Source organism: Chroicocephalus ridibundus, chromosome 1 (assembly GCF_963924245.1).
Source record: "Chroicocephalus ridibundus chromosome 1, bChrRid1.1, whole genome shotgun sequence".
Taxonomy (NCBI): domain Eukaryota; kingdom Metazoa; phylum Chordata; class Aves; order Charadriiformes; family Laridae; genus Chroicocephalus; species Chroicocephalus ridibundus.
The window spans coordinates 29,658,831-29,674,793 of record NC_086284.1 but is presented as its reverse complement, the minus strand read 5'-3'; the positions used below and the strand labels follow the sequence as shown (position 1 = coordinate 29,674,793).

General features: G+C 41.4%; 1 protein-coding gene across 1 annotated transcript; it reads right to left on the bottom strand.

The window, feature by feature from the left end:
- Nucleotides 1-432: 432 nt before the first annotated feature.
- RFXAP (regulatory factor X associated protein) lies at nt 433-8,224 on the bottom strand. Its single transcript, XM_063332903.1, is given in 4 exon segments — nt 433-2,032; nt 5,056-5,163; nt 7,554-8,180; nt 8,183-8,224. Coding segments are annotated over 4 exon segments (888 nt in total). The 3' UTR covers nt 433-1,921.
- Nucleotides 8,225-15,963: the final 7,739 nt, after the last annotated feature.

The window sequence follows — 15,963 nt, the reverse complement described above, 5'->3', positions numbered from 1 at the left end:
CGCGTTCCTGTGCAGCCTGCTCTGGGTGACCCTGCTCTGGCAGGGGGGTTGGACTAGATGATCTCCAGAGGTCCCTTCCAACCCTACTGTTCTGTGATTCTGTGAAACACAGGACAGCCCAGCTGCGCTCAGCTGAACATCTCTCTGCACATCTTCAGCAAGTTTCTTTTGTTTTGAGGTAACAAAGTCGTTCAGCACTGTCTTAACAAAGACTCCCTGTGCCTCTTTTCTACCCTGGGGGTTTGGTTTGGTTTTTTTATAAAAACTTTAATCAGATCTGTTCACCTAAATGCTTTCATAAGCTGACCATTTAAAACAAAAGCAAATATTTTATTCTACAATTTTGGCCCGTTACATTTTCACATATGTTCTGACACAATGAAAAGAGTAATCTGGTCTTACTTAAGGCTAAATTAACTTTCTATAACAAGATCCTTGTAACACAAAAGTTTTAATGCCACCGAGTCAGAGCTAGCCATATTAGTAAAGAAAAAAACCCATACAAATTAAACAAAACAAAAAAGAACAGGCTTTGGCTTTGTTTTTTAAAGAAAACCAAAGATTTTACTCAAACACTTATTGGTCCAGAACTGTTGATACAAAGTTTTTTTGATTCCTTTTGTAAAGAACAACTTATACAATAAATCCCTACTTAACAAGTTCTATACATACACAAAGCACAGCTTATAACAATTCATAGGACTAACAAATACTCCTGAAAAGATATTATTCAGTGAATCAAACTGCTGCAGTATCAAAGTAGTACTTTAATAAGCACCTACACCATTCAGATAACCTCTGTCTGGAAATGCGGTTTAATACAAAACTTTGTTTTAAAAACAAAACACAGGATTCGACACTTACATAATACAGTGCTTGGATTCTTACCCCAATCAGTTGCAACTTCATCTGAATTGGCTGAAAACCTGAGAAGTCCAGCACTAGAGCTGATTAGGTATCAGTTGCCTTAATAGAAGAATTTTGACTATTTTTTTTTTTTTTAGAAGAAAAAGACTACATAAAGGAAAAAAATGCACAATTACATTTTAGTTTTTGGATGCATTTGTGATTATGAGTTAAAAGCTTTAAAATTTAATCTAGTCACTTAAAAATGAGTGATATTCTCATCTGTAATTAAGTTATATTTCGTGTATAAGAGGGTGGTCCTTACAAATAAATCCATAGGACAAGGACCAACTCTCAGTTGCATACGTTCCACCTAATTCTTCTCTAAAGCATTTTACCATTTATCTCTTTTGGAACTTTTAAACGCAAACTCTTTTACATGCTTTGCACAAACAATGAAGCATTTCAAACATACTCAACTTGCAGGTAATGAATATATATCAGGAGGATCACCTGATTTGCACTTTTCTGAGCCACTGGATTGACTTCTTGATGGCACGTTGTCTTTGCCTTTAGTGCAAGATTCTACTGGACATCATTTTCTCATATCCCTGAGCAATTGCTGTTAGGTCATGCCACTGGACTGGCTCAAATTCAGGACTTTATTTCACAACTTCCATAGAAAGTAACTGACTTCCTTCAATGATTGTCATCAAAGAGTGACTTGTTTAACAGTAAATCCTTATATAGAAAAATGTTAATTCAGTGGAAGACTTTGGTAGGAAAAGGGTGTACAGCTAAACATTACTAATATAAACAAATTTCTATTAAAAAATTAAACATAAAATGAAGTTTTAAAAATAATCAAAAATAGACTCCTCCAGATTCGCTTACAAGTTTGCACACACCCAAGCAGCTCAACACCTCAAAAGTGCAAACAAGAGACAAGTAAAATACGTAACAGCAGCAACTTTACTTTTCCTTTAAACATTGACATTCTTTGTATTTGTATAAAATACACATCCTATTCCTCCTTCAGCACCAGACTCATCTGTGGGTCATCGATCTGTTCTGATTACCCAGGTGCTCCTTGAAACTGTTGCTGCCTCTGTTCCAAAGCCTGCTGACTTAACAGTTGCTGCTGTTTCTGTAGAAATTGCACTACTTCTGGACTTCTGAGTAGGGACTGCAAGAAAAAGAAAGTGAACTTTACTTTAAAGAACTCACATATATTAAATAGCTACCATAGTGATCATGTTTATATTATGTATTTCCGTTAAATCAACTTGCACATTACCCATTGTTGTGGTTTAACGCCGGTAGGCAACAAAGCATCACACAGCCTCTCGCTCATTCCCTCTCCAGTAGGAGGAAGCACTGTTCAGCAATAACTAAAACATCGCTGTGTTATCAACACTGTTTTAACCACGAACCCAGAACACAGCCCCATACAAGCTACTGTGAAGAAATTAACCATAAAACCAGTTACACCAATATAAATGAGAGGTGAATTACATGCTGAAGAATTACAAATACGCTCACAAAAACCATCTAGACGCTATTTCAGGACATCAGCAGGTAACCAGAAGCAGCATTAATACACATCCTGAAAGCAGATTCAGAATGTAAAGAATATACGGTATCGCAAAAAGGATAAAGATAGCAAATAGGAGTAATCTACTGACATATTGAAAACATTTTTCAATTGTGCTTTAGTTTTGAGCCAATTTCTGCATTTCCCACTCCAAATAGCTCAAAAATACTACAATAAATAAATAAAGTACTATAATTCTACAACAAAGCTCAAGTGCCTGTCAGAGTTCAAGCACCTGGATGATGCTCTTAGTCCTAAAGTCTAAAGTCCTAAAAAATCCTAAACTATGGTTTAGTTTTAGGCAGTCCTGCGAGGAACAGGGAGTTGGACTCAATGACTCTTATGGGTCCCTTCCAGCTTGAGATACTTTATGATTCTATGTTCACCAAGTGTTCAATAATTTCCCAACATTTCAAAACAGCAGTCCAGCCACAAGAAGTAAGTTAAAAAATTCTCTGCCTTCAGTCAAAAAGACAGAAGTATCTAAAACTATTTGCATCTGGCTCCCGGCCTGAACAGTTGCAGTCTGTGATCCAACTCTGGCTGTTCGCCCTCATTCCTGCACGGTGGCAGCACAAGTGTTTGGAAGGTCAAATGGCAAGTGAGGTTGTGAATGGATCCTTCCAAAAATTAACACAGGAAAAAGGTTATTTTTCAGCTGAATCAATTCCCTGACTCCTTGCTCATTATGCATGGTCACTTCACTGATGCAACCAAAGAGGTACTGCAACTCTTTAATCCAGATTTACGTTCAAAAGGACCAGCAACTTCCAGGACAGGGTCTAGAACTTTATGCTATTAGGGGCAATTCTGCAGAGATTATAATTGAAAACAAGCATTCTGCATGTAACTCACACCTACACCAGCACTGAACAGAGAAGATAAGTGAATCAGCCACTGAAGGCAGTTACTAATAACAAACAGGCTCACTGAAGAGATGCACAGCCACCCTTTCCTTACTGTACATCAGCTTCATCAAGTCACTTCATTGCACAGGGTAGTTCTGCACTAAGTTCTTCATCTGCTGCTGTTCTATGACATTAAAGTGCTTCAGGCTCTCCATTCACAGCTTGCTGCTTCTCAGTCCCTCGCTATAGCTTTCTGTACCTTTATCCAGTGCAAGCTGCACATCCAGGCACACACGGGCCACCACAAAAGCCTCTTCTCACGGAGATTAACCACATGCAAGAAACTTAGGAGAAAGCACAAAGGACTTGGCACTTCTAAATGATAAACCTGCAGGCAGCTACCAGTGACATGCAGTAACTTTCACATGCAGGAACATAAGATATGGAATAGCCCTGGATGCAACAGGCCATGAGAAATCTTTCTGGGTCACCACATATCCCTCAGACCTTGTGTTGTGTAGATATGCACAAAACAAAGAAGAAATTATGGAAGAAATAATGCCGAGTGATAGAAACTTAGTCAGAGCAGATAGACAGAAGCAAAAACCAGATCAAGGAGAATCTGAATCTCACTTCCCCAGAATACTGCAAGGAAACCTCAATTCTTGAAGAGCCTTGACATAACTCTGTGCAAAAACTCTCAACATCTATTATTTTAGGAGCTTCCTGGTTGCTTTATTTCTAGAAAAAATGTTTCATTAATAAGACACCTTTCAAATTTAATTAAAAGCCACATGAACAAAAACAGCCCAGAAAGGGGACAACAATTCAGTAAAGCAGGGCATGAAGAACAACAGATAACGTAAAAAATAAACTCCAGAGTTCATTACCTTTTTCTTGTAAAAACCGAAGAGCTACAGATACCCCTCCAAGTTTTAGAAATAATCATTAAATAGGTGCTATTATTGAGAAAGAATTCAAGAAAATAAATCTATGTAACTGTATACTTAAGACTGATATGATGTTTCTTTAAAGACTTTTCAAATTTCTGACCAAGGACTGCGGCACTTTAATGAGGACCATTAAATTGCTTTGCATAGCTAACAGAGAAAACAGCCAAACAGTCCTGTTAGCTTTTGGAGAAAGGAGACTGTAACAACCAAGAACATAAAAAGTTGTAATGGAGAAGCCGAAGGAACAGTATGTACTGAATTATTTCCCTTCATTGGGCTTAATTCTTTAAATATAGTTAAAGGAGCAACAAAAGTGTTCCATAACTTGCAACACACGCTGTTCATGCAGTCTACAAATACTACAAGTCATACTGTTTGCTTACACAGTTTGCTGTATCAACGAATATATACGCAATTTTAAATGTGATATGGTAAGTCCACAACTTTTAAAACACACCACAATTACTAAAGCTTACATCAGACCTAAAGTCCATGCATTGTTCTGTCTGAAGGTTTACAGAAAAGTTGGTTTAACAAGTTAAAAACATCTCAGTTATACTATAAGGACTATTTACCCTAAAGAAATAACCACGTCTATATACTTAATTTCAGTTAACACAGCAGTGATCATTAAATTTAGTCATCTTAGTATTCTTCACACTGAGGCTGAGACACACATCTGCTCTGCAGTGTATTTCAAATTTGAGAATATGCACAGGTAGTGTACAATCATTAAACTGTCACAATGGTGACAGTTCAACATTGTTACACTCCCTTTGTTTGAGTTCAAAACCTCTAAGAAAAGAAAACTTACCAGCCTCTTCTTATTCAACACTTGTTCCAAAAGAGTAGGTCTTGCTGGGCGATCCCCAATGGATCCTGTTCTTTGTTTTGTAACAGAAACTGAACCTTCAACACCATCCTGCACATGAAAGAAAAAAAAATAATAGAGAAGTGAGACTACAAACCCTGATACAATAATAATTTACTTTTCACAACAAAAAGTCCCAGGAGTAAAGAATGTTTGCCTCATTAATCTGCAAAGGAAAATAACAGCACAAGAATGGAAACCTATCTACTCTAGAAATGACCTCTTCTTTCCACATTATTTTCACTATTTCATCAGTCACAGTGAAGCAATGCAACCGAGTTAGTCTTCTAAACTGCAAAACTAACCAGGTTACTATGGATAGTTAATGACATTCCGACACTTACATTTACCTGAAAGAATTCAAGCAACAACAAAGTATCCCAGTATCTTTCACTTCAATCCTGTCCACAGAAGTGAAAAATGAAACTTCTATTAGGAATCTAACTCTGATCCCACAAGATGACAGTATCTTGTGGGGCCTTGATAGACACCACTGCAAAAAACCACACAAAGTTTAACACTAAATATTCTGCTTTCTTCTGCAAGTTCAGGCCTTAATTTCATAACATTCAAAGCAACCTGCACTTGCAGAAAGTGGGAAAAGAAAGCCCACTCTCTTTCAACATGCAATAATCACTACTTCATCTTATAGATCAGAAAGTCTTAACCCATCACTACACGAAATGCAGCAATTTCACCCTCCTCCCATACCATCCCGTCTTCTGAACTAGCACAAGTATTTGGGTAGACGCATCATGAACTGAGCATGATGAGTTATTAGGACAGGAAGAGAGAAGAGAGGAAATCATGCTGGTATGTAAGTTTAGAATTCACCCACATCTTGAATACTGTGTGCAGTTTCTGTCTCTCATCTAAAAGAGAAGAAGCTACTGGAACTAGAGAAGGTTCACAGAATGGCAACAAGGATGATAAAAGTACACAACTTTTCACTTGGAAACAAGCATGCTACACCTTTTCATGCAGGAAGGAAACAACTTAGAGGCCAGCCTATCCCTAGCAGCATCAAGTACACTTGCCTTTTTCTTACGCACCAGCTTCATGGCAACTTTTTCACCTAGACAAAAGAAGATTCTTTGGTGCGAGACACAGCAGAGTTACTATTATATTTATATGAAGAAAAGCAGAAAAAGGAAGCTTTTTTGATGGTTAGTTTGCAGTTTGATCAGTTCCCAGACACACGACTCCAGAGACAGCTGTGCTGACAAAAAAAGGGTTGCTTTTAGCAGGAACGCCTGGTAAGATTTTTTTCTTTTGGCAACTGCTATTTTATATTTGTCCCTTCAAGCACAAACTAGTCCTCACCTTCAAAAGTAAAACCGTTTCTCTGTTTCTTCCTCATCTAAATACAAGAACTTAAAAGCTAACTCCGTACAAGCGACCATCAGAAACTGTGTCAACCCAGCTGAGTCACAAACCGTAGGAAAAAAGTTATCGAAAAAGTTAAACGTCAGCATCAGTTCTATCACTGACAATATTTCCCCATTTAAACAATAAAAATAAGTTTACGAAAGTATAAACTATTAGTGGTCTGGATATTTAACTGCCATTTAAAACAAAAAAATTAGCAAGTATCTTGAAGAACCCACACAACTGATTTTTATATACAATATAAATCTGACGCCCAACGGCCTTTGCGGCTTTAAAACCCCACATTTCAGTACCAGCTGGGCAAGATGACCAACTTCTCTCTCAGATCTATAGTTTAATCTTTCCTCCTGTGTAATAAACACAGGCTGCACAGCGAAATGTCTTTTATAGAATCATAGAATGGTTTAGATTGTAAGGGACCTTAAAGTTCATCTAGTCCCAAACCCCCTGCCATGGGCAGGGACACCTCCCACTAGACCAGGCTGCTCAGAGCCCCATCCAGCCTGGCCTTGAACGCTTCCAGGGATGGGGCATCCACAACTTCTCTGGGCAACCTGTTCCAGTGTCTCATGACCCACATAGTGAAAAGTTTCTTCCTAATATCTAATCTAGACCTACCCACTTCCAGCTTGAAGCCATTACCCCTCGCCCTATCACTACATGCCCTTGTAAAAAGTTCCTCTCCAGCTTTCTTGTAGGCCCCCTTCAGATACTGGAAAGCTGCTATAAGGTCTCCCCAGAGTCTTCTCTTTTAGCAAGAATTTTTCTCCCGGAATCTTTTGGCACAGTTGTAATTTGCTAAAATTCGTATCACAGAAGAATAAAGTAACGGGGTCTGTTCTGGCACCAGAGGAAGAGCGAGCTCTAGAACTACCAAAGATTCCGTCCTTCCCTCTGGGAGGAACGCTCCCGTTCCCTCTGACAGAAACCGACTCTCCTCGGGAAGCCCCTACTCCCAGGGGACCACAGGGCAGCCGGGCTGCCCACCGACTCCAGCACCCGACGAGGCCCCAGCTGAGGCCCACCCCACCCCCGGCCCCGGGGTGCCTCACCTCCGCCCGCGGGCCGCCCCCCGCGGCGGCCGCCCCGCCGCCCCCCAGGGCCTGGTCGCTCTTCTTGCGCTTGTACTTGTCCTTGTAAATCTTGTTGCGGTGCCGCTTGCACATCCAAGGCTTGCGCTGCTTCACCACTTGCGTGGTGGTCTCGCTGCAGCCCTGGTAGGTGCAGCTCTTGCAGCCGCCGCCCGCCGCCGCCGCTTCGCCGCTCGAAGCCGCTGCCGCCGCCACCGCCGTCGACGCCACCTCCTCCTCCTCCACCTCCTCCGGGCTGGCCGTGCTCTCCCCGCCCGCCGCCTCGGCCTCCTCCCCCGCCTCGGCCTCGCCGTCGCCGGCCCCCCCCAGCTCGTAGAATAACATGAGGCCGCCGCTACCGGGCGGCGGGTCGGCTCCCGGCAACGGCAGCACCCCCCCCGCCGCCCCGGCCGCCGCCGCCGCCTCCTCGCCGCCGCACGGCTGCATGACGAGCAGCGCCAGCTGCGGCGGCGAGGAGGAGGAGGAGGAAGAGGCGGAGGAGGAGGAGGGAGCGACGGCGGGGCTGGCCCGCAGGGCGCCGGTGACCGACGGGGCCCGCAGGGCGCCGGTGACCGACGGAGCCCGCGGCCGCCGCCACCTCAGCCCGCCCCGCCCCAGCGCGCAGGCGCCGCCGGGCCGCGCGCACCACGCATGCGTCCGCACAGGCCGCCCTGGGGTCACGTGCCCGGCAGTGCTGAGGGGAAGGGCCCGCGGCTCCCCCTAATGGCGGCGGGGATCGCTGGGCCGGCTTCCGCGCCTTTGCCTGGGGGGTTACGACAGCACCGCCAGCATGGAGCCCTCACGTCTTCCCAAGTGCAAAGATCCCCCTTGCGGGCATGTCACGGCCACCAGTGCGGTTTGGCCCCCTCAGCGCGTTTGGCCCCCTTGGTTTGTTGTGGTCCCGTTGTTGTCCCTAATCTGGGCTCTCCACCCAGTGTGCAACGAGCCGAGCCACACACAGAGTCGAGGAGATGTTTTGTTTATTTCGTGTCTGCGCAGAGATCTGTGCTTGGTGGGAACTGCGCAAAGCTGACACACCTTGACTTACATGTTGTCAGCTTTTATATTTTACAAAAATCGACTAATTATCATCAGCGGCTCATAATTTCACAATAAGCATCTATTGGCTACTTTTATTCTTGCTTTGAATTAAAAGCATAATACACTCATAATAACTATGCATGCTCGGTGGGTAGGGGTATTTTCACATTACAACCAGCTAAATTCACTTAAAGGACACACTTTTTATTTTCAACACTTTGTAACAACCAGCAACCTTGCAGTTTTAAGGGAATGCCCTGGTTTTCCTGAGTTAGGTTCCTTGTGTCTTTTTGCTCTCCAGAGGCTGGTAGAACACATTTATTTTCTTTGATTGCCCGAGGTCATTTCCTTAGGAACATTGTATTTGCTTTGCCTTCATCACTGTCATGGCTGTCTGGACCCAAACTGTCCTGCCACTGATCTTCACAAGCACCGTCCCTGGGCTGTGCTTGTGTCCTCGCTCTCCAGCCACGGCCAGCTGGAGAGGGGGGTCACGGAGCTGCACTTTGACAACTTCTCACACTTAGCCTTTTTATGGCCTCCAGCCCGCTATTGCTCTTGTGGCTTTCAGCTTGCTGCTCCTTGCCCTTTCTTTCCTTCGTTTGGGTATCGATTCTCTCCTTGACGCAATTCTACGTGGCTCTTTGGATACTTTTTCCATATTACAATGTTCATCTGAGCAGCTAAGACCATCTTCACCCAACCTGTGCCATTACGAATACATTATTCCTAAGTAAACGTCTTTATTCTGCAATGTAAATGAACGTTGTATCCATAATCCTAGCTATTTTTTCACTTCTCAATCCAGTCCTTTTTTTCTGCAATGTTCTTAACATTTTATTCCTAGAAAAAAATTACTTGTAATGCAACTATCATGCCTACCCTCAGTTTTCCTTCTACACCCTCCTTCTGTGTCACAGGCACTGAATTTTCTACACTTCTCCATCTCCTTGATCACCTGCTGTTTGCCCCCCTTTATTTTTCTTACCTACTTACTCTCAGAGGATTCTTGCCTTTCTCATCGCACACATTGGTTCATCATGTGAAAGAAACAGTGCTGGCCCCATTTGTTCTCTGGCAATTACCATAGCTCCCTTCTCCTGTCGTTAAGGTAAATGGTTATCCTGTTTATGGTTGTAGCCATTCGGTTTCACCCTTGACCATGCCATAATACAGTTCTCCCTCATTTGTCAAAATAGCTAATGACGTTGTGTAGTCCTAGACAAATCACAGTGAACTGAGTAACCCTGTCCTCGTCGCCTTTGACTTACCAGTCACCCTTAACATGGGCGAGATGACTCCCAGCTCTATTGTTTAAACTGGAATTACAGACTATTTCTTATTTATTTTTTTTTTTTAAGTGGAGACTTATTTTCCCCACACCTGCCTTGGTGCCTTTTCATCTCTGCTACAACCATGCTGGAACGACTTAAAAGACCCTCTCTTTAGGACTCAGCCTTGCATCTGTGCCAGCAGTGAAACATGTAAAAATTACATGTAGCCATGTTGTCCTCCTGCCTCTTACCTCTTTAGATGTGAGCTCCTTGAGGCAGAGGTTGTTGTCAGTAAATGTCTGGATTTTTTTCACATTAGAGTTCCATTGAAATAATTTTAGTTTATTTCTTTTGCTTTAAATGCATCTTGAAAGAATGCCTACTTAAAATTCTAAGTGCCCCTTACATTAATTAAAACAAAATCAAAAGTAATAATGAATCGAAAACAATAGTATTTTTCTCCAGCCATGCTCCCTGCATGTATCCACACTATGACTAATTAAAATGCAAATAGGAACTGGGAAGCTGATACCTTCTAAATCCCAGGAAGAAGAGTTGCTTGTACCCTTCCCCAGCACTTCTCTGAAGCCCCACTGAGACAGCTAGGCTTGGCACAGGCCGGTCAGACCAGTAGATTGAAGCAGTTCGAGGCTAAGTGAGAAAATTATTTCCAGAGTTAAGGTTTCCAAGCAAATGAATTTTTGAATCAGTTGGATTCTACCTCGGACACCCTGGTAACACACAGGAATCTTGTTGGAGAGTGTGCCTGGAAGCATACTCCTTAGTTCTCATTTCCCTCATCTGAGGAAAAAAGAACAACAAACCCCCCCAGAAAACTAACAGTACCTTACAAAGATATTGAGAGGGTTAATTAATTAGCAAATTGATTTGATATTTAATGAGCCTATTACTGAGCTGCAATGTGAAGTATTACCCAATTCTTTTTACCCCAGAACCTTCTCATCTGCTTGCTTGAGGGCATAGAAACATAAATGGGAATTAAATTAGTGACAGCTAACACATGAAGCCTTTCTTGAAAACTGCCATTGATGCTTTTTTTCCTGCCTGGTTTGCTCAGAAAAGAGAAACATTGTGATGGAAAAGAAATCAAGCAAAGTATTAGTTTCCTTGGCTGCATTTCTGGCAATCCAGCTCTTGGGGAAGGAAAGTCATGTTTGGAAAATTTTCTCACTAGTCTGTACATCATTGCTATCCAGCCAGGAGCAGCTGCATCATGTTTCGCCTTCCCAGGTACAGTTAAGAGGAGAAGCCAAATGTGATTCTTGAAAACTAATAAGTTCATTTGTCCTTAGCTGACAGCTTGTTGTTTAAATAGATCTGTAATTTTCTGCTGTCTCTTTCATTTGTGTTTGTGAAATAGTTCATTTTAATGTTCTAGATTTCTGTGCCAGTTCTTAATATCCAGTTCTTAATTGTCTCAGGAAACAACATGTATTAAAAAAACAGATGCAGGATAAGATTCAGTAAGATAATCATCATTGGAGAGGCTGATCTGTCCTACTTACAGACCAAGATAGTACTAATGATGATGGTTGCAGTAATATTTTCAAATTGTGAATGTTATTTCAGCGTTTTCCTATGAGTGATGATATGAATTCTCTTCACTCAATATCTGTCTGTCTTTTACATGGAAGTGTTTATCATGTGTTTTAAGAGCACAGGCCATACTAAGAACTTATGTGAGAAGTGGGACTATGAAATTCATACATCCAGTGTTGTGATATCCCTACAAAGAAAACATAATCTAAATGCAAATTATCTTGTAACCTCTGTTATAAAATGAAAAAATCTAGTCAAAGAGAGCATTTGGGTTTTGAAAACAGCTATGAAAGGCGCTTGAAAGATACAAGGGGATGAAGATTGCTGGAGGAAGCTGAGAACTAATAATTTTTAAAGCACATCTCTTTAGAAACACGTAATTTGGTGAGGGAATCGAAATGTGAATATGTAGTCAAGAGATATTTTTTTTTCTACTTTATTGTACCTCTTACTGCTTAGTGATCTCCCCATTTATTCATCCTACTTGCTCTTGGGGTTCAAGTCAAATTGCACAGCGATAGTCATGGAAAGGTTCCAAAGCTCCGCAGCCTCCAAACAGATCTCCCTTCAGAGGAAGGCGATGTGCAGAGTGATCAATATGCTCAATGATGCAAATTTCCAGGTGACAATGAGTGCTGAAGTCTTACCATGAATAGCCAAGCAAATGACTTTAAGCTACTGCAGTCATTTTGTTCAAACTTGTTTTTCAGATAAGTGTACAAATGTTTGATGCCAATGTAATCAAATCTTATAAACATCCCTTTTTACACTGTTCAAGCGTTTCTGTTGCCTAACAACACTAGGAAGTCAGAAACTTATTAGACTTTATGAATTACAGACAGATTTATTTTTGCAAATCATGGAAATAAAAAACTAATTAAACAGGAGTTTGGTTTGCATTATGGATATGTATTCTGGTTGTGGTACACGTATCACATCAAGCGGCCATCAGAAATGGGTTTCTTTCCCCAGACCCTTCTCATTTTGCATAGTTACCTTTTTCCCATGACAGAGATAAATAAGTCTGCTGAAAGTAAGTCTCCACTTTCATCTATTTACATTGAAATAGAAGTAAATTGATGAACTTATAAATAAAAATAGCACCTGCAATATAAAAAAAAATCAAAAATAGAGCTGAATAAAAGTGCGCAGGACAGGAATTAGAATATGCCTGAAACTCTGTCAAGGTTTAGGCTGGGCTGGCCACTAAACAAACAACAGATCTCTGTTACCCAGAGGGAGAAGGGAGAGAGACTTATGGGCTGGAAAAAAAGCTAAAAAAGCTATAATGAAATATTAACAATAAAAAGAAAAAAAAATAATATTGACAAGAAAATAATGAAATATGTAAAAATTTATACAAAACCAATATCAAGCTCCCAGTATGACGATCATGTCACTGACCAGCACTGGGACTGGAGTCAGTGGCAAACGGGAATTGTATTCTGGAACTGGATTCAGGAACACACGGATAGGGATCAAAGGCAGATGAACAGACAGAGTCCTCCTCAGATGCCATCCATTGAAGAAGAAGAAGCTGACCCTTTGATCCCTCAGCTTTATACTGGGATGGAATACCCCATTGGTCAGTTTTGGGTCACCTGTCCTGTGTGCTCAGGTCACCTGTCCTGTCTGCTCCTCCCTGCAGGTGTGACCCTGACAAGCTCTTCCGCTTCTGACCCTCCAACTTGGCACATAGGAAAGTGAGCTGGCCTTGGATGTTCTAGCAATAAGTATAAGCAAGAGCCTTTCTGCATGCCATTCCTTGGTATTAACTATAAACATCAGGCATTATCACTGCTATAAGGACTGAAAAATATACCATTAATTTCAGAGAGTGAGTCAGTTAGAAGACAAGTGAAAAGTAAAATTACTGGAAAGAAAATTGGTTTTATTCTATCTCAAAACAGGACACCCTCACATTGGACATTTATTAGCCCCTGTGATCTCAACAGCTTTAATTACTAAAACACTTCTAAATCTCAGAACAGTGTTTCTTTGATGCCCTTTTCGATTGCTGAAGTAGATCGTATCTGGAGCCCATGTCTAGGTGATTTCCTTTTGCAGTGAATGGGTGGGTGATTATTGCTTTTAGCACCTGAGCAGGATCAGTGTCATTCTGGATGTTCTCCCCCCATGCAGAGCCAGCACCCTTGAATGTGTCCTAGGAGGTCTCCTATTCTGTGTGAGTGGTATGGGACAGTTATCACCTTGGCAGAGGTCAGTATGAGTTAGTACTTTTTCACAGATTGATTCCTTCTCAATCTAAATAATTTGATTCAGGCCTACTTTAAAATAACGTGCCAGAAGATCTCTCTCCTTATAGCCAAGAAAGCGTGAATAACAGAGAAGAAAATTGCTTACTGTAGCAAAAGTAGGCATAGTCGCTGTGCTTAGTGAAGCAGTAAACATAAACAATGGGATAAATTTACAAAAATAAAAAAAAAAAAAAAGAAAATGCAATGAGCTCAGTTTTAGGCTATGAAATATTCTCTTCCAGTAGAAATTGGGAGAGCCTTGCTTATTAAGAAAATTAAAACTAGATGGAAGCAGAGCTCTAGATAAGGGAAGCAATCCTCTGTTGGCAGGGAAAGATGTCAGATTAGCTGCTCTGTCCGTTGCTAACATCTGTGACTGCCAAATCCAAGCAACACATACCTGCATGCAAATGTCAGCATCTTTTCCTTCCTTTCTTGTAGCAATTGGTAATGTTGCTCACATTTTTTGACCTTAGAGCTGACATTCTTTCATGATCTAATGGAGTCATGCCTTGGGGTCGCTCCTGCCACAGAGTTACTCACACAGGTTGGGTTCCGAGCAGTCTTTTCTCACTTTAATCAAGCAGTGAAGTATTTCCTGTATAGTTCTCATAAGTAGGTTTTACATGTATTTTCAAGCAAAGGTTGGAAGATTTACTTCTGTCATAGTTATCTGGACAGCAAAATTTATATTTTCTATTTTTGGCTTAATGCCACACATTTCTCAAGTGTAAGTGTTATCAAAAGTGTCTGGTTTTTCTGAAAGATGTATTTCACATATGAGAGTCCCCTTTGTGGATGAGGATGGCTCTAACCCATTAACAGGAGTTTCTTGAGCTGGAGCTATTTTTTGCACACTTTGCTATCACTTGGTTGAAGTGGTGAAATAATAACTTTGCCAATTCTTTTACACAGTCACAGAGGCTGTTCTGTTTGGTTTTAAGGATGAAGTTGAGGAATTTTGATTTGTTCTGTTTAAGCTACCATTCTTTAAAAAGTAAGAGAATCACAATCTCTTTGTCTTTTTTGTACCGCAGCGAGCGAGAGAGCATCCATTCTTGCAGAAAGCGAAGGACAGAGGCGTCCCTGATACAGGGAAGTCAAAATGCCCTGGTTTATAAAGTTGCATGTTAAGAACTGTCAGTGAGTAAGATTTGTAGTGTCCTCATTTACATGCTGTGCTAGCCCACTCTTCTCCTTTACAGAAAGTCAGGGGAAAAGCAGTTGAATTCATGGCTTTTAAACTCTTTTGTTGTATTCTACTCAATAACTTATTCCTGTTCTTTTTGAAAAGCTTGGCAAATACAGGTACAAAATGAGTTCATATATAGGGACTTCAGTATGATCAGGCTTAGACTATCAGAGATCGAAAAGGACTCATTTTTGCAGGAGAGAGGGGAAGGAATTAGCACTCTGCAGGACTGAAGCATGGCCTGATCCTCAGAAAAAAATGAATCTGTGCCTAAGAAGCTATTTCTTCTCTCCTTTCTCAGACTGATGTTACAAGACGTGTATACTTAGGAACAGGAATAACATTTTCTAGACAAGTATGCTGCCTTTGTACTGTGTGCATACAGCTATTCCCAGCCTTTCATCTTGACAACTAAGAACGTGTCTAATTTGTACCTGAATGCCTGCCCGCAAGCATCCAGGATGAACAGCCTTTTGGAAAGTCCTTGGGGACCCACCTGTGTTCAAAGCCATTCTATTAAAACTGGATGTTTAAACGGTTTAATTCTGGAGGAGTCAAGGCCCAGACTTCCAACTGGATCAAGTTGGTTCCAAATACAGGAACATGAGGTCAGCCCTCAGAGAGCTCAGAAGGGAGCCATTAATAGGCCTTCAAAGCACTGCTTACTCATTGGCTTATATCTCTTAATTCTGATTGCCTTTATCCTTCTTCTCTTTCAGAGATCTAGGGCCAGCTCCTTGGTTAGTTACTAGATGCCCTGGGACTGCCACTTCACATGAAACATCTTTCTCAAACATTTTTATTGGTCCCATCACGAAACCTCACCTCAAGCATTCATACTGATTTAGTCTTTTTACCACATTGGCGTTGCAGCTACATACACCTGATGCAAGTATTTCTGGAGGCATATGACAGACTTTGTTTTGCTTCAGCATCAAAAGCCATTTCTGGGTAAAAGACCTCCGTGTATTTTTTCAGAAGCTTTTTGTGAACACAGAAGTCCCTGTAGCCTGCCAACACATTTGGCTGAGGCACATCTGTTTCTGCATAATACTTATCCATTCCAG